Source organism: Sphaerodactylus townsendi, linkage group LG08, assembly GCF_021028975.2.
Source record: "Sphaerodactylus townsendi isolate TG3544 linkage group LG08, MPM_Stown_v2.3, whole genome shotgun sequence".
Taxonomy (NCBI): domain Eukaryota; kingdom Metazoa; phylum Chordata; class Lepidosauria; order Squamata; family Sphaerodactylidae; genus Sphaerodactylus; species Sphaerodactylus townsendi.
The window spans coordinates 107,533,291-107,551,770 of record NC_059432.1 but is presented as its reverse complement, the minus strand read 5'-3'; the positions used below and the strand labels follow the sequence as shown (position 1 = coordinate 107,551,770).

Below are 18,480 nucleotides of genomic sequence, written 5' to 3'. Positions count from 1 at the left end.
TACTGTTCAGAGTAGGACAAGAATATCTCCATGGTAGCATGCCCCAGAATCCCTTGCAGTCATGCTAGCAATGCTGGAGAGAACCTTGAATCCATACAAGGAACAGAGCTTGCAAGAATGTAGAAATAATTCCACACCCACCCATTTCTTCCAGAATAGCGGGTACCACGAGTGCCAGATCACAGCCTGCAACCGTTGGGAGTATTTGGGGTGAAGCCGAAAGTGACATTATAATGGGGGAGGAATTCTGGGAGTTTCTGTGAATCCTAGTGTGGACCCATGTCATGAAGTCACTGCCGAATGCAACCTCACGGTAATGGTAAAAACCAGAGAAAAGAGATACTGCATGTGGGCTAAATGAATACGTGTCGTATTACTTACAATCTTATTGTGAGTCACTTCAATAAAGAAAAAACCTCAAGCAAATCTTGCTTCATTGTTCATTTCAAGTTGTGATGTTAAATATCTATATCTATACCTAAATCTATATATATATAAATGGTGGCGAACCTATGGCACAGGTGCCAGAAGTGGCACTCAGAGCCCTCTCTGTGGACATGAACAAACAGAGGGCCTCACCCCCCCCCCCCACATCTAGGCTGGCCTGGGCTGCTGGGCTCAATTATTAGCATTGAACCTAAGACCTAGTTTTGGGGAAGCAGTGTAGGTAACCCTGTCAAGTGCTGTTAAAACCCACTGATTTTCATGGGAAGAACTAAAGTGTGATCCTTTACCTGGGAGTAAGCTCGGTTGCTGGCAATGGGGCTTGCTTCTGAGTAAACCCTCCTAGGGTCGTGATTCACTCGTTCAAAGAGTTGCCCGGTTGCTTCAAAGCAAAGCCACCGACTACCACCAAGCTTACTCCTGAGTAATGCATGCCTCGGAGCCAACCGTTTTTTCTAAACTTAAACCTCAGTATTCAGGTTAAATTGCTGTGTTGGCACTTTGCGATAAATAAGTGGGTTTTGGGTTGCAGTTTGGGCACTCGGTCTCGAAAAGGTTTGCCATCGTTGATATATATATATATATATGTGTGTGTGTGTGTGTGTGTGTGTGTATGTGTATATATGTGTATATATATATGTATATATGTGTGTGTGTATATATATGTGTGTGTGTATGTGTGTGTGTGTGTAGATATATGTGTGCATATATATGTGTGTGTGTGTGTGTGTGCGTGCGTGCGTGTCAAAATAGACTTTATTAGTTTGAAAGGACAAGCTTAAAACTACACACAGTAAGTCTGTAAGTAACATGGCACATATTCATTTAGCCCACACAGTTTCTCTTTTCTCTGGTTATGACGTCACTTCTGACATCAGCATTCCAGTGTTATGTCAGTGTGGACGTCCATTTCCCCCCAACCCCATCAGAGTTTTAGGTGCCAGAGGGCAATCGTTAGGTAGGGCAACCCTATAGGAACCTCGCAAACTCTGTACAGGTGACTCCTGGGCAACTTACCTGGCCAGCCATGAACTGCCCGAAGCCTGGTGGGAAGGTCAGCGTTGCTATGAGGAGTGTGACCAGGGCAGGGAAGAGCAGGCGTCTGAAAAGGACACAAACAAAAAATCAGAGTCCAATTGCACCCACCCTGGACAGCAAATGCTGTCACTCACGGTCCACCCTTCAACGCGCTCACTACCGTTTGCTTGCGGAAATGACTACAGCATGTCCCACAGTGGGTTAGTAGGCCTGGAAAAGCCCCACAGCTGGGGGGGGGGGGATTTTTATTTATTTATTTTCTTCCTCGATGCTTTGCCTTTCTCCTCAATGTGCCCCCAAAACGGCTTATGTTATTCTCCTCTCTTCCATCTCATCCTCGCGACAACCCTGCGAGGTAGGCGAGGCCCGGCCCAAGATCACCTAGCAAGCTTCCATGGCAGAGTGGGGATTTTAAGGTGGGTCTTCCAGAGCCCCACCCCACACTCTAACCACTACACCATGCTGGCTACACCTTGCAACTGCACCCTGGGACCACCGCCATTCAAAGTTTGGAGGGGGTGCGTGCAGAAGTTAGCATCCTGAGAATCACATCCCTCCCAGCGTGGTGTAGTGGTTAGGAGCATGTGAATTCTAATCTGGAGAACCTGGTTTGATTCCCCACTCCTCCACCTGAGTGGCGGAGGCTGATCTGATGAACCGGATGTGTTTCCCCACTCCTACATTTCTGCTGGGTGGCCTTGGGCTAGTTCTGTCCGAACTCTCTCAGCCCCACCTACCTCACAAGGTGTCTCTTGTGGGGAGAGGAAGGTAAAGGAGCTTGTAAGCCACCTTGAGTCTCCTTTCAGGAGAGAAAGGTGGGATATAAATCCAAAAAAACCCCTCCCCCCCCGGCCCCGGCATTCTTTCTGGCCGAGACTCTTAAATGGACAGTGCAGGGTAAAACCTCAAAAGCGGCTGGGAAAAAATTTCTCAGAATACAATAAAATGGGACCTGGCAGGAATCATGAATATATATTTTCCTCTTGTGTAGGACATGCAGAAGCAGAATAAATGACACGCAGCTCCATAATTTATCCCAGCCTCCAAGTTAATCTTTTCAGAAGGCGGAAGTTTGATTTTTCTAAAGCAGCCCAGCTGCCCACTCCTTCGCATCAAAAGGAAATACGGATCCTTTTCCGATCTTAATGACTGAGATAAAATGCAAAATTTCGGCTCTAAGTGGTTCAACCTGTTTCATTATGTTCCGGAATATAGTGAAAGGATCCGGGCAACGGCCTTCCCCTCTGTAGTTGAAAGAGGGTACTTCTATCTGATGCTATATTTGGAAATCGCTTGTCTCACTGCACACAGGATTGTGTTCGGTTATTTGTGGTCAGCTTATCTCACCATTTATATGAATATATTATAATGTCAGTATTTGTTAAAAGAATGAAGAAGATAAAGATGACAGGCAGGGAATGACTGGAAAAAGGAGGCAGCCGCTGCTGCGTCTCCCGGAACAACACATCAAAGGGGTATTTTCCTCTCTGTGACATTTGTTTTCCGTCTCCATTTCCAATTTCCAGCTTGCACATTTATTGTGACCTCCTTCGCCTCTTTCCCCCAACCAGGACTTTTTAAAAAGGGGGGATTAAGCCAGGATGAGAGATGGTATAGTCCAGGGGTCTTCAAACTATGGCCCTCCAGATGTTCATGGACTACAATTCCCATCAGCCCTGCCACTTGGCCATGCTGACAGGGGCTGATGGGAATTGTAGTCCATGAACATCTGGAAAATTATGAACCTCTGGTATCCTAACTCATATGGGTAAGAACCTGCGGCTCCAGATGTTCAGGAACTACAATTCCCATCAGCCTCTACCAGCATGGCCAATTGGCCATGCTGACAGAGGCTGATGGGAATTGTAGTTCCTGAACATCTGAAACACGACCTCGAGAACAGGGGACTCCTACTGAATAATCATCTATGACCGATTATAGATGGGGCTCCAGAGGGCACACACAAGGAGCCAGAGGCGGTGCTACCAGGGGGTTGGGGTGTGCACATTACACAGGGTGCGTGCCTGGGGGGCGGAAAATCGTGGGGTGGGGCGGCCGGTACTCGGCGCCTGGCACTTGCAGCCGTCGAGCAATTTTGGGCTGGAGAAGCAGCCTGTAATGGCCTGGTGGGAACTACACTTCCCAGGAGACCTTGCAAGCCCCAGGGTCTCATGGAAAGTGTAGTTCCCACCAGGCCATTTTCAGCCTGAAGGGAACAGGCCGCTTCTCCAGCCTGCACTAAGGTAAGGGGGTGGGAGGGGGGGCAGGGCGCCACTGAGGAGAGGGGGTCGGAAAACACCGAGTGCACACTGGGCGCACTCTGGCCCAGCTACGCCTCTGCAGGGAGCTGAAGCACACTGAGGCAAGATTCTTGTCCCGATGCACTTCCTTTTGCCCTGCTGATGCTTTTCACTTTCCCTGCGGAAAGCGAGAGCACTTCTAGCATTACTTTTCAAGTGGGGAAACAGCTGGCTGTGGGTAATTGGCTAAAGTGTATTTAATTTCAAAACTAATTTATTTGATACCAGAATTTTAATGTTTTAAATTTGCGTAAGCCACCCTGAGCCCGGCTTTGGCCGAGATGGTTGGGGTATAAATATAATATAATAAAATAATTGTGTCTGGTGGCCAGACAGTGGCCATCTTGGTATGCTTTACTTATCATATTGCCCCCAGAGCGCACTTTGTTCTGCGGATAGTAACCTCCCAGTGGTCTTTGGCCTCCAAAGATGTCCTGCTAGCCACAACCAGGACCAGTTCGAACTCCCTATCATCTGGCATCAGGGCCCTGTGGGATCTCAATCACTAAAGTAGGGCCTGTAAGATGGAGACGGTCCAAAGGCAATCACGGTCCTTTCCAACTTGCCGTCCTCCCCATCTGTCCCCCCTCTCTCTGCGCCGTTGCTATAAATTAAATTACAACAGGGTGGCCAATGAAAGAATTTTCAAGCTATGTCAGGACCCTTATTAGTATCCTATTAGTAACCTATATGTATTAGTTACCAACACTGTGATTTAGTTTTATTGCTTAATATTGTCGGTATTTCTTTGAATTTGACATTGGTTTGTTGCTCAGAGGAGCAGCAGTGGCGTAGGAGGTTAAGAACTCGTGTATCTAATCTGGAGGAACCGGGTTTGATTCCCAGCTCTGCCGCCTGAGCTGTGGAGGCTTATCTGGGGAATTCAGATTAGTCTGTGCACTCCCATACACGCCAGCTGGGTGACCTTGGGCTAGTCACAGCTTCTCGGAGCTCTCTCAGCCCCACCCACCTCACAGGGTGTTTGTGGTGAGGGGGGAAGGGCAAGGAGATTGTCAGCCCCTTTGAGTCTCCTGCAGGAGAGAAAGGGGGGATATAAATCCAAACCCCTCCTCCTCCTCCTCCTCCTCTTCTCCTTCTCCTTCTCCTTCTTTATAATGTGGATCCCCTGAGCCTGGCCTTTGGCTGGGAAAGGGCTGGGCTAGTAAATCTAATTAAACGAATACATTAAATTAAAGAGGCCCTCGACATTTTTGAGCCTGTGGGCACTTTTGGAATCCTGACACAAGGGGTGGGAGCAAACACAAAATGGCGGCTGCATGAGGGGAAGCCAGGCACAACCAGAGGAAGTTCCAAGTGCAGGGAAAAGAGGGGTAATTTTAAAAATGCAATGGGAGAGAGGAAGGAGATGGAGAGTAAAACTAATTAGAATTGGCCCAGCCACTCTCTAAAAACACCTGGCAGGCATTAGGTAAGGCCTGGTAGCAGTGGTGGGATCCAAAAATTTTAGTAACAGGTTCCCATGGTGGTGGGATTCAAACAGTGGCATAGCGCCAATGGGGCTGGGCGTGGCACGCCGGGGGCGTGGCCGAGGATTCCAGGGGCGGGGCATTAATAATTTCTCTGTTACTGTAAAAAACACTTACTGTAAAAAAAAGTTCCTAATTTCCAGCTTGTATCTTTCTGTCCATAATTTAAACTCATTATAGCAAGTCCTATCGTCTACTGCCAACAGAAACAACTACTTCTCCTCTAATTGACTGCCTGTCAAATACTTAATACTTTCAAATACTTAGTTTTGTTTCTAGAAATCAAAAGAAGGATACTTTCTCTTGAACAAGGAACTTTACCATATTTCTAAAAACATGTTTTAAAACAGCCCAGCAAGGAATTATTTATCCCGTTTTCTACCTTAAGTAACCACATCCACATAGGGAAACAACAAGGACTCTTTATGATTTTTGTGACCCAATGGAATTTCCTAACGTGGAAAAAGGCGGACCCAATTAGTAACCCCCTCTCGGCACACACAAATAATTAGTAACCCACTCTCGGGAACTGGTGAGAACCTGCTGGATCCCACCTCTGCCTGGTAGTATGTGGCCCAGGAACTGGATTCGGCCCATTAAGGGGGCCCTTATGGTCTGCCAGTCAATTGAGGTAACCGCCCCCTCGCTCCCAATCTGGCCTGAGGGCTCGCTAGTCCAGTCCCCCACTCCACTCCACTCCACTCCCGATTTGGCTCGGTGAGCCTTATGTGGGCTTAGCAGCTGTGGTAGTCACCCCTCATCCAGTGCCAATCTCGGCGGTCAAGTCCGCTACGGGTTTGTCAGCTTGAGACAGCCCCCCCACCTCCGGGCCCAGCCTGACCGAGTTCCATTTATGTCATATCTGGTCCTTATAACAAATGAGTTCGACATCCCCGAGGAAAGGTATTAATAGGCCCGTGGGCACCAGGTTGGGGATCCCGTCTTACTTTTTCATCAAGAAACGATTAATGGTCTTTTGCTTCCGCATGAACTGCACAATCTTAGGATTTGAAGTAAATGCTTGAAGCTCGGGCCGCTTGAGAAAACGCTGGCAATCCTGAATGGAGAGAGGGCATCAATCAGAGGGAGATAGGCAGTGGTGGGATTCAAATAATGTAACAACCTGTTCCGGTGGCGGGATTCAAATTATTTAACAACTGGTTGTTTACAAGCACCGTTTTAACAACCGGTTCTGTCGAAGTGGTGCGGACCTGCTGAATCTCACCGCTGGAGATAGGTACAATTTCTAGAAATGGCAAAGCAATGCAAAATACAATTTCTCCCCCCAAGAAAAAAATACAGAATATTTGGGGAGGACATTGAAAAATATGCAATAGTTACTTTCCCACCAAACCTAAACTTCTTTGACCGGTTGCAGATAAAATGCATCTGGCTGTTGTGAGTTTTCCGGTGTACGCAGAAGTCGTCTGGTGTTTTAGCTCCTAATGTTTCACGCACATTTGTGCTTAGCATCTCCAAAGCATGCCAGCCAAAGATTCCTGTGGGAATATATTCATATCCATTGGTGTGCACCGAATCCTGAGACTCACTTAATAGCCGCCAAAGAAGCCGGCAGTCCTCCTGGAAGAAGATCAAAAAAAAGGGAAATCCAATGTGGGCGGGTTTTGAAAAGAGCCGTGATGGTCTCTAAAGGGGACACGGAGAGGGAATGAATGAATGAATGAATGAATGAATGAATGAAACCAAGGAATTAATTGTTGAATCAATGAATCAGCTGCTGGGGAGGTGGAGAGCCACCCCTCACTGGCAGTCTTTAAGCAGCGGCTGGACAAACACGTGTCTCGGGTGCTCTTGGCCGAACCTGTATTGAGCAGGGGGTTGGACTAGATGTCCTCTATGACCCCTTCCAACTCTATGATTCTATGAATGAATGCACAAATGACTTAGCAATTCTACATTTGGCTCATTGCCCCACCCCTGAGCAGCCCTGGTTAAGGGACAGACCTGGAGAACATGCTTTGTTGGATAGGAAGGGGGGAAACAGGGACGGTACCTTCATCCTTGTTCCACACGGCAAGAACCCGGAAGATGAAAGCACTGAACGTTGCTGCGAAGAAGCCGCGCCAGTAGTTGCGGACGGCGAAGAAGGTTGAGGTGACTTCGATGCTGAAGAGGACATACCACAAAGGAGAGGGGAGGCGACAGAGAGGAGGGGAGGGTGAGGCCGCCATTGGCTACGTGGACCACAAAGCTACCTTCTACTGCGATCAGTGAATCTTGGGGCCCTTCCGCACATGCAGAATGATGCACTTTCAATCCACTTTGCAGCTGGATTTTACTGTGCGGAATAGCCAAATCCACTTGCAAACAATTGAGAAAGTGGATTGAGAGTGCATTATTCTGCATGTGCGGAAGGGGCCTCGGTCTATCAAGGGCAGCATTTCCGATTCTGGCTTTAGCTCTCCAGGGTCTCAGGGGATACCTTTCACATCACCTAATCTTTTTGAAGGGAGATGTGAGGCCTGAAATGGGGACCCCTCCCCATTGCCTTAATTAAGACAGAAACACAGCACTGAAAACACTGTCACAAAGAGAGGACAAACACAGATCTAGAACCTCCACCTGGGGATCTGAAACCCACCCGAGGTCCCCAAATCAAGGCTCTCTGCTCTGTGGGGAACCTGTCTACCAAGCTATTCAGAAACAGAGAGGAGGGGAGGGTGGTATCTGTTTTTTCTTGGCGTTAAATAAATGTATGGTGTAAGAAAAGATATCCAGGTGAGAGAATATTATTTCTGTTGGGTCTAATATTTAATTTATATTTTTAATGTAATTGAATTTATGATATATTAATATAATTTTTTAAAAGTTTAATTTATCTTGATAGATAGATAGATAGATAGATAGATAGATAGATAGATAGATAGATAGATAGATGAATGGTAGGAAGACAGAACGAATAGATAGTAAAAGGCAAAAGATTTATACGATCTGAAGAGAAACCAGAATATGGGTTTTTAGTCAGGTCTGTGGAGAGGTGTATAGGAATGGCACTTTTGACAAATCCATTTGGACTAAATTATTGATGAGACTCTGAATGGCTGCTGTAACTATCTGTCTTTTATGGACAATTGTTTTATTGTATTTATTGTATTTATTGTTTTATTGTATTTATTGTATTTTGGAATGCCAATAAAGGCTATCATGAATGAATGAATGAATGAATGAATGAATGAATGAATGAATGAATGAATGAATGAATGAATGATAGATAGATAGATAGATAGATAGATAGATAGATAGATAGATAGATAGATAGATAGATAGATAGATAGATAGATAGATAGATAGATAGATAGATAGATAGATAGATAGGTAGGTGGATAGATGGATGGATGGATGGATGGATGGATGGATGGGTGGATGGATGGATGGATGGATGGATGGATGGATGGGTGGGTGGGTGGGTGTGTGGGTGTGTGGGTGCGAGGTAGGTAGGTAGGTAGGTAGGTAGATTAGATGGATAGATGGATAGATGGATAGATGGATGGATGGATGGATGGATGGATGGATGGATGGATGGATGGATGGATGGATGGATGGATGGATGGATGGATGGATGGATGGATGGATGGATGGATGGATAGATAGATAGATAGATAGATAGATAGATAGATAGATAGATAGATAGATAGATAGATAGATAGATAGATAGATAGATAGATAGATAGATAGATAGATAGATAGATAGATAGATAGATCGATCTTGTCTGGTGCCCAGGGAGAGAGGAAAATATTGGAGTCTGTGGGGGTAGTTTGGCAGGAGATTATTTCTAAATTGGTCTTAAGATATTTAATTTTTAAAATAAATCTTTTTGTATTTTTTTAAATATATTTTCTGGGAAAATGGGGAGGGAGAAATAAGGGGAATGTAAAAGGGGATGAACATAATTATGGAAGTCAGATTCAGTAGAACTGGCTTCTTAAAGTTGGGTGTTTGATGGCTCTCAATAGGTTGGTTTTTTTAAAAAATAAAGTACGGCATTTTAATTAATATCTTCTAATGTCTTGGTTTTGATTATTTTTATTTTGTAAGCAACTTCAGGCAGGTTTGTTAAGAGGTCGCAATCTCCCCCCCTTAAATAAACAAATAAACATGGACAACCAGAAAAATACCCTTTTGCTGGCTTCCTTCTGAAGGGCGACTCTCAGTTCTTCCCCGAAACAGTACCTGAGGCAGGGGGAATTATTTGCTTGCATGCCCCAAAGATGCCATTTCAGGGAGGAAAAACTGTGCTATGAGGACAGCAGGATCCCTTCTTCCCACTACTTCCCTGTTGGAAACTCTCTTTTCAAAATGGCGGCATGACCCAAGGAAGCCCACCTTGGCCTTTTCCGCATATGCCATTTGCAACATTTTCAGGCTCGAAATAAATGTTTCTTCCGTGGAGTTCCACATTGTTTCCCCCCTTTTGGTTTTGAAAACATTTCTACAACACTTTTTCTTTGTTGTATCTCAAAATACTTTTACAGCATTTCTTTTCGTGAAATGTTTCCGAGCCGGTTCCCCTCACAGGGCGATCCTACTGAAACGTTTCATTTTTTTCCTGCCAAAACGATGGACCATTTTCCACATCCCCCGTGAGGTAACCAAACCAAACATTTCAGCATTTGCTCTGCCATTTTTTTTTTGGTCCCTCACCTCACAGCTTCACCCCCTTCCTCTTAAAATTTATTATTTCTGGTATTTTTCTCCCTTTGACCTGTTTTTGGTATCAAGAAATGAGCAATGCTATGAAGAATTGCCACAGCGCATGTGTGGGAAAACCTTTGTAACCAAAAAAACAACACTTGGAGAAGGGAAGTGCGGACAAACTTCATGAACGTGAGGATCGAAAACGTCTTCGAAATGACGTGTGCAGAAAAGACCAAGAGCTCAGTTATAATCCACCTGTAGCAATGTTTTATTTCCACGGTGCCTGCCCATCAGTAGACTCCCAATTTTACATTCTGCTTCATCTTAGTGTGAATTTACTGGAAGGTGTGAGAAACTGATTTAGCTCACCCTGACATTTTCTTTGGAAAAGCGAACAAGACCGTGACCAGTCGGGGAAAAGACACACGCCACAAGGGTGAGACAGAGGCGAGACGGGGGGAGACTTTGCTCAGCACAAAGGTCCACAAGCAAACACAGTTAGATGCGTCACCAACCTAGGAGCGCGAGGCGGCGACAGAGTCAGGCTGCGCGGAAGGCCTGCCTGGCGGAGCGTGTAGCGGGGGGAAAGGAGGAGACGACGTTATGGTGGCAGCGTGGCAGAACGTTCACTCAAATCCTGTCCCCTGACCCATGTAGCATTCAAAACTCACAATACCCAGAATGGCATGGCAAGAGAGAGGCAACACAACATGGTGGTAGGCTCCACAGAGCCAGGGCTAACCATGGCCATCTAATAAAGGGAGCAGGAGCTTCACGGCAGATTTCAAGAGGGCTTTCATGCACAAGTAAATAGGACTGTACAGTCATAAAATGCTTCCAAAAGTTGCATCGGTAAAGGGGCAGAGGGAATGTGGCCTAGATTACTATATAGCTACAATAACACTATAACAGCCAGCGTGGTGTAGTGGTTAAGGGCAGGTGGATTCTAATCTGGAGAATCGGGTTTGATTCCCCACTCCTCCACCTGAGTGGCAGAGGCTTATCTGGTGAACCAGATGTGTTTCCGCACTCCTACGTTCCTGCGGGGTGACCTTGGGCTAGTCACAGTTCTCTCTGAACTATCTTAGCCTTACCTACCTCACAAGGTGTCTGTTGTGGGGAGAGGAAGGATTCCCCACTCCTCCGCCTGAGTGGCAGAGGTTTATCTGGTGAACCGGATGTGTTTCCGCACTCCTACATTCCTGCTGGGTGACCTTGGGCTAATCACAGTTTTCTCTGAACTCTCTCAGCCCCACCTCTCCTCACAAGGTTGTGGGGAGAGGAAGGGAAAGGAGCTTGTCAGCCACCTTGAGTTTCCTTACAGGAGCAAAAGCTGGGGTATAAATCCAAACTCCTCCTCCTCCTCCTCCTCCTCCTCCTCTTCTTCTTCTAAGTATGCTCCAGCCTAGGTAGTTTCTACATCAATTAATGTTTCATGTTTAAAAGCATAAGCTTTGCATTGTCGAAGGCTTTCACAGCTGGAATCACTAAGATGTTGGGGGGCGGGGGTGTATCCCCAAGAGCAGGCTCTGGATGGGGCCTACCTCCAATGGGAGCCGCAAAACAACATCCGACTCCGACTGCACATGCAGCCGCCAGCATCTCAGTGTTGCGAGATTCATTCTGCAGGGGAAATAAGAAGGCGTGAAAGGCATGAGTGGTATCTAGAATTACTTGCGGGGGGGCATGTGGCATTGGGGAGCACTGAGAAAGGAAGAGACCCCTCCCCCTTCTAGGGGAAGAGTCCAGAAAGCCAGGACACGGGAGCACCACCAGCAACGGTGTGATGTCATTTCCAGGAAGGAAAAAGACAGACGTGCCATCAGTCCTTTCTAGGATTCAATGGAAACCCAATCAGGAAACTGGAGTTCCCCCTCCCCTGAAGCGGTCAAGTCTCTCTAGGAATTGCTACACATTCTATGGTTTTTCCATAGAGTTTCTGGCAATTCCTAGGAAGGACAGGAGTCACCTCTGGGTTTTTTATGGAAGTGACATCACACTGCCGCCAACAGTGATTTTTAACTTTTTTTCTCCCACCAGCTGGTGAAGGTAGGAAATCTGCCCCCAGTAGGCCCATGGCAACCCCACCCTTATATTTTTATATTATTTATTGTATTTTTTTATGCACTTTTATTTGTGAGCCGCCCTGAGTCCTTCAGGAGATTGGCAGGATAAAAATACAACAAACAAACAAACAAACCCGTTTGAACAAGCCATTTAAAGCAGAGTAAAAGTGATCTTTGAACAGACGGTTAGCATAAATAAACTAGGCCCATTTTGAATTGGTCCTGCTGGTCTCCAGATGTAAAGGTTGCATTTAAACATATGAGTTGGAAACAAGAAAATATAGCCATGAGTTTATGTTGTATCTATGGCCCTTTCCTCATGGGCCAAATACAGCGCCCTAAGGACGGCAAAAATTCTGTCCCCAGGGAGCTGTTCGCATGGGGGGTGCAGCTGCTTCGCAGCCGCGCTGCCCTCACGCCTCCCCAGCAGCGTGAAGCCGCCATTTTCCCACCTCGCTCCCCGAGGCGCCATCCCTCCCCCCTTTGCCCGATTGCCCTACCTTCTCTGTGACTGTCCGGCGCATTGCCGAGGCCTGGGGACACGCCCCCCCTTGCCCTGCGACTCCGGAGCGGTCGCACAGGGCGGGAGGGGTGTCCCCTGGCCTCGGCAACGCGCCAGACGGTCGCACAGAAGGTAGGGCGATTGGGCGACGGCGCTCTGCGGCGCCGTCTTCCCTTTCGTACCGGGACCGTTCGCACGATCGGGGGGGTTGGGTTGGAGTCATGTACGCCGACCCAGCCCCCAGTGTGGCCGTGCAGAAACGGCCTATGTTACATTGAGTTTATTGACCTTTATTGAAAGAATGTGGGAAATGCAGGCTGCCATTCAGCCGGTTTAGCCACTAGGTGCAGATTTTTGGTGATTATGGACTCCAGATGAAACCAGAGAGCCCTCGCAGCTGCCATCCACCAACTCAGAGCCCTCTCTTCTTCTTCACTCTCCAAACATGGCAAGACATGTAGCTGGGCCAGATCTAGGGCGGCTATAGAAGAAGCTCCCTGCATACACAGTAGCCTCCGGGCCGGCTACCTTGAAGCACCTCCACGCTCAGCTCCGCCAGCCACTGGCCATCTCCCTGGCTTGGTAGCCCGCAGCCACTCAAACGGGTTTCTCACCTCGTAGATGCCGCCGAAAAGCGAAAGGAACTTGCTGAGGAGTGCGGCACACATGCTGGCGATGTGGACGAAGGGGCCCTTAAGGGAAAAAGAGAGCAGGGGGAGTCAGCAAGTCAGGAGACAAGACCCCCACCCCCAGCTACCAGAACCTAGAGCAAACATCCAGGGAGACAGGGAACAGACGTATCACCCCAGCTCTTCCCTGGGCTGGTTCTAGGTTTTCTGGGGCCCTGGACAGATAGGATCCAAGGTCACCAAACAAGGTCACCAAACAGGTTTCATGTGGAGGAGCAGGGAATTGAACCTGGTTCTCCAGATGAGAGTCAGCCGCTCTTCACCACTACACTATGCAGGCTCTCCATGGCAGTGGGCCCCATGAGACTCCATGGGCCCTGGCAGCTGCCCCGAATCAGGGTTTCCCGATGCCACCCCTGGCTGCTCCACCCAGAAGCTCTCCAGCCTGGATGACTCATCTTGTGGTCTGAAGTTGGCAACGCCCCCCTCACCTCTTTGCCCAGAGGCATCCCACTGCCAAGGGCACACGTCAGCCCGAGCACCTTGGCCACAAAGGTCTTGAGGGTCAGGTATTCCTTCAGCACGACGCCCCGCAGAATGGTCTTCATTTCGGGGATGCCCGACCCTGGCGAGAAAGGAACAGCAGGGGAGATGGGTGAACTGGGAGGGAGAGATCCTTGCTGTGATAAATGCCTCCCGTTCCCAGTCTCCCTCTATTGATAAATGTCAGCTTTGGAAGACCTGGTGAAACTTCAGGGAAGCGGGGAGAATTCAAGGAAAGCGCCTCCCTCGCTAAGGACAGACTCCGCGCAAAACAGACAAGGGAGTAAGAACAGAAGAAGAAGAAGAAGAAGAAGAAGAAGAAGAAGAAGAAGAAGAAGAAGAAGAAGAAGAAGAAGAAGAAGAAGAAGAAGAAGAAGAAGAAGAAGAAGAAGAGGAGGAGGAGGAGGAGGAGGAAGAAGAGGAAGAGGAAGAGGAAGAGGAAGAGGAAGAGGAAGAAGAAGAGGAAGAGGAAGAGGAAGAAGAAGAAGAAGAGGGAGGAAGGGAGGAGGAGGAAGAGGAGGGAGGGAGGAGGAGGAAGAGGAAGAGGGAGAAGAAGAAAGAAGGAGGAGAGGGAGGAGGAAGAAGAAGAGGAAGAAGAGGAAGAGGAGGAGGAAGAAGAAGAGGAAGAAGGAAGGAAAAAGAAGAAGAGGAAGAGGAAGAAGGAGGAAAGAAGAAGGATGAGAAGATGAAGAGGAAGAAGAAGAGAAAAAAGAAGAGGAAAAAAAGAGGGAAGAAGGAAGAGGAGAAGAAGAAGAAGAGGAAGGAAGAAGAAGAAGAAGGAAAGAAGAAGAAGGAGGAAAAAGAGGAAGAGGAGAAGGAAGAAAGAAGAAAGAAGAAGGAGGGAGGAGGAAGAAAGAGGAAGAAAGAGGAAGAAAAAAGAAAGAAGAGGAAGAGAGAAGGAAGAGGAGAGAAGGAAGAGGAAGAGGAAGAAAGAGGGAAGAGGAAGAAGAAGAAAGAGAGAAAGAGGAGGGAGGGAGGAAAGAAGAAGAGGAAGAAGGAGGAAGAGGAAGAAAGAAAGAAAGAAGGAAGAACAGGAAGAAGAAGAGGAGGAGGAGGAGGAGGAGTTTGGATTTATATCCCCCCTTTCTCTCCTGCAGGAGACTCAAAGAGGATTACAATCTCCTTGCCCTTCCCCCCTCACAACAAACACCCTGTGAGGTGGGTGGGGCTGAGAGAGCTCCGAGAAGCTGTGACTAGCCCAAGGTCACCCAGCTGGCGTGTGTGGGAGTGTACAGGCTAATCTGAATGCCCCAGATAAGCCTCCACAGCTCAGGTGGCAGAGCTGGGAATCAAACCCGGTTCCTCCAGATTAGATATACGAGCTCTTAACCTCCTACGCCACTGCTATTCATCAGATCCAGAATGCTAGTCTAGCATTCTGCTCCTTGGGCTATGGATGCCAGCCCTGTATCTGATTCTCAATACAGTGTTCATGCAGAATAGAACAAGAGAGTTCCTGCTGATGCAGCCCAGAATTGCATTGGCTTTCTTGGCTGCTGCATTACACTGCTGGCTCCATGTGCTTCTGGTGTCTCAGCACAGCCTCAGGTAGCTTGGCAGTGCCACGAGGATTCATCCAGGTGTATCCTCACAACTCCTAGGAAGAAGTGGGTGTCTGGCACGCCTTCCCTCCACATCTTCCAACGCACGATAAATCTCCTCCAGGATTTCCCCCAGAGAGGCTGAGAAGGAAGCGACTTGAATTCCTCCCGTTGTGGCCGCCTGTCTCCCCAGGACTCACCGACCGCTTGCGGAGCCAGGATCTGTGTGAAGCCAGCTGAGAACGTGATGAGCACCACAGGGTAAGTGACCCAGGCCATGTATTGTAAGAGGATGTTGGTGTCCAGCCCCCCATACATCCACTTCTGGGCTGCACAGAAACAGAAAAACACAAGTGGGCATGTACGACCCGCCAGATTTGTATCTTGACCTTCCTCCGAAGGCGGGAATTGCGACTGGCCCAAGGTAATTCAGCAGGCTTCATGTGGAGGAGTGTGGAATCAAACGTGGCCCTCCAGATTAAAGTCTGTGGCTCTTAACCACAACACCACACTGGTCATGGTGTTGGACTAGGACTTGGGAAAAATCCAAGTTCAAATTGAGCTGTGATTTGATGGCAAAAAGAAGAAGAGTTTGGATTTATACCTTACCTATCTGTCCTGTAGGGAGACTCAAGGTGGCTTAAAAGCTCCTTTCCCTTCCTCGCCCCACAATAGACACCTTGTGAGGGAGGGGGGGCTGAGAGAATTCTGAGAGAACTGTGACTAGTCCGAGGTCACCCAGCAGGAATGCAGGAGTGCGGAAACACATCTGGTTCACCAGATAAGCCTCTGCCTCTCAGGTAAAGGAGTGGGGAATCAAACCCAGTTCTCCACATTAGAGTCCACCTGCTCTTAACCACTGTACCCTTTAAAGACCAAGATTTCCAGAGTGAAAACTACCGGCACTGTCCCACATAGCAAAGAAGAAGAAGAGTTTGGATTTATACCCCATCTTTCTCTCCTGCAAGGAGACCCAAGATGGCTTACAAGCTCCTTTCCCTTCCTCCCCCCTCAACAGACCCCTTGTGAGGCAGGCGGGGCTGAGAGAATTCTGAGAGAACTGTGACTAGTCCAAGGTCACCCAGCAGGAATGTATGAGTGCGGAAACACATCTGGTTCACCAGATAAGCCTCTGCCTCTCAGGTAAAAGAGTGGGGAATCAAACCCAGTTCTCCACATTAGGATCCACCTGCTCTTAACCACTACATCCTTTAAAGGCCAAGATTTCCAGAGCGAAACGATCAAGTGTCCCATCCTGACCTCAGATCTCAGAAGTTAAGCTGGGTCAGTCCAGGTTTGGACTTGGATGGTGGCTAGATTTAACATCATGCCATCTCCGCTACATAGAGGAAGACTTAAAAGGTCTTCCAAGCGACAAGAGGTTTTGTCCCTGTAGCATAGGACAGCTGGATTCCATCCCCCACATTCTCCTGAACTGCTTATTACACCGAGAACTCCGATCCAGTTTGTTATCCCAAGTTATAGACTCCATGATTGATTATACTGAATCAGATAAAGTAGTCCTGCTTTTAAATTTTCAGGATTTTCATTGTTGCCTTATAGTGGCAAAGTTTGTGTCAGAAGCTTGTAAGCTGAATGTATGACAAACGCGAAGTCTTTTACTTTTCACCTTTTTAACTGGAATTGTATTATTATACTATCGTGATATATGCCAATAAAGGCTTATTGAAATTGAAATTGACTTGGATGGGAGACCACCAAAGAAGTCCAAGGTCATGACGCAGAGGTAGCCAATGGCAAACCACCTCTTCTGTCTCTTGCCTTGAAAGCCCCGGGGGGGGTGGTGGTGGTGGTTTGCAACCGGTTGCCACTTTCTACACCAGTGATGGCGAACCTTTTCAAAACCGAGTGCCCAAACTGCAACCCAAAACCCACTTATTCATCGCAAAGGGCCAACACGGCAATTTAATCTGAATACTGAGGTTTTAGTTTAGAAAAAATGGTTGGCTCCGAGGCATGTGTTACTCGGGAGTAAGCTTGGTGGTAGTTGTTGGCTTTGCTTTGAAGCAACCATGGAACTCTTCAAGCGGGTGAATCACGACCCTAGGAGGGTTTACTCAGAAGCAAGTTCCATTGCCAGCAACCGAGCTTATTCCCAGGTAAAGGATCACGCTTTAGTTCTTCAGTGGGGTTTAACAGCGCTTAACAGGGTTACCTACACTGCTTCTCCAAAACTAGGTCTTAAGTTTAATGCTAATAATCGAGCCCAGCAGCCCAGGCCAGCCTAGATGTGTGAATTGCCCCCCCCCCCCCACATGACGAACTCTGTTTGCGCGTGCCCACAGAGAGGGCTCTGAGTGCCACCTCTGGCACCCGTGCCATAGGTTCGCCATCACTGTTCTACACACAATCTACAGTCTCTAACCATTAGCCGTCCGCCCTCCTTACCTTGCAGGCAGGTTGCGATGGTGAAGTCCATGACCCAGCTCACCAAGGCCATCACCAAGCCCAAGAGGATGAGGAAGATCCAGTCTTCACCCACCTTGGAGATGAGAAACTTCTGGCAGCGCACAGTACAGACTGGGGAGAGAACCGGGGCATCATTAGGGATGGAATCTGGGACTTGCAAATAGGTGCCCGCACAGCAAAGTAGGGGTTGGAAGTAGCAGAGAAAGAAGGAGGAGGAGGAGGAGCAGGAGAGGAGGAAAAATTTGGATTTATATCCCACCTTTCTCTCCTAGGAGCAGCAGTGGTGTAGGAGGTTAAGAGCTCGTGTATCTAATCTGGAGGAACCAGGTTTGATTCCCAGCTCTTCCACCTGAGCTGTGGAGGCTGATCTGGGGAATTCAGATTAGCCTGTGCACTCCCACACATGCCAGCTGGGTGACCTTGGGCTAGTCACAGCTTCTCAGAGCTCTCTCAGCCTCACCCACCTCACAGGGTGTTTGTTGTGAGGGGGGAAGGGCAAGGAGATTGTAAGCTCCTTTGAGTCTCCTACAGGAGAGAAAGGGGGGATATAAATCCAAACTCTTCTTCTCTTCTTCTGTAAGGAGACTCAAAGTGGGTTACAAGCTTCTTTCCCTTCCTCTCCCCACAACTGACACCTTGTGAAGAAAGTGGGGCTGAGAGAGTTCTGAGAGGACTGTGACTGACCCAAGGTCTCCCAGCAGGAACGTAGGAGTGCGGAAACACATCTGGTTCACCAGATAAGCCTCTGCCACTCAGGCGGAGTGGGGAATCAAACCCGGTTCTCCAGATTAAAAGCCACCTGCTCTTAACCACTACACCACGCCGGCTCTGAGGCAGTGTCTT

General features: G+C 48.0%; 1 protein-coding gene across 1 annotated transcript in view; it reads right to left on the bottom strand.

Annotated features, from left to right (window-relative positions):
- CLCN2 (chloride voltage-gated channel 2) overlaps window positions 1-18,480 on the bottom strand; it is a 114,298-nt gene that overhangs the window by 39,316 nt on the left and 56,502 nt on the right. Inside the window, 9 exon segments of the mRNA XM_048505440.1 lie at window positions 1,462-1,546; window positions 6,217-6,296; window positions 6,801-6,916; window positions 7,284-7,408; window positions 11,470-11,549; window positions 13,109-13,186; window positions 13,615-13,748; window positions 15,408-15,536; window positions 17,617-17,748. Of these exon segments, the coding sequence (XP_048361397.1) occupies window positions 1,462-1,546; window positions 6,217-6,296; window positions 6,801-6,916; window positions 7,284-7,408; window positions 11,470-11,549; window positions 13,109-13,186; window positions 13,615-13,748; window positions 15,408-15,536; window positions 17,617-17,748 (959 nt within the window).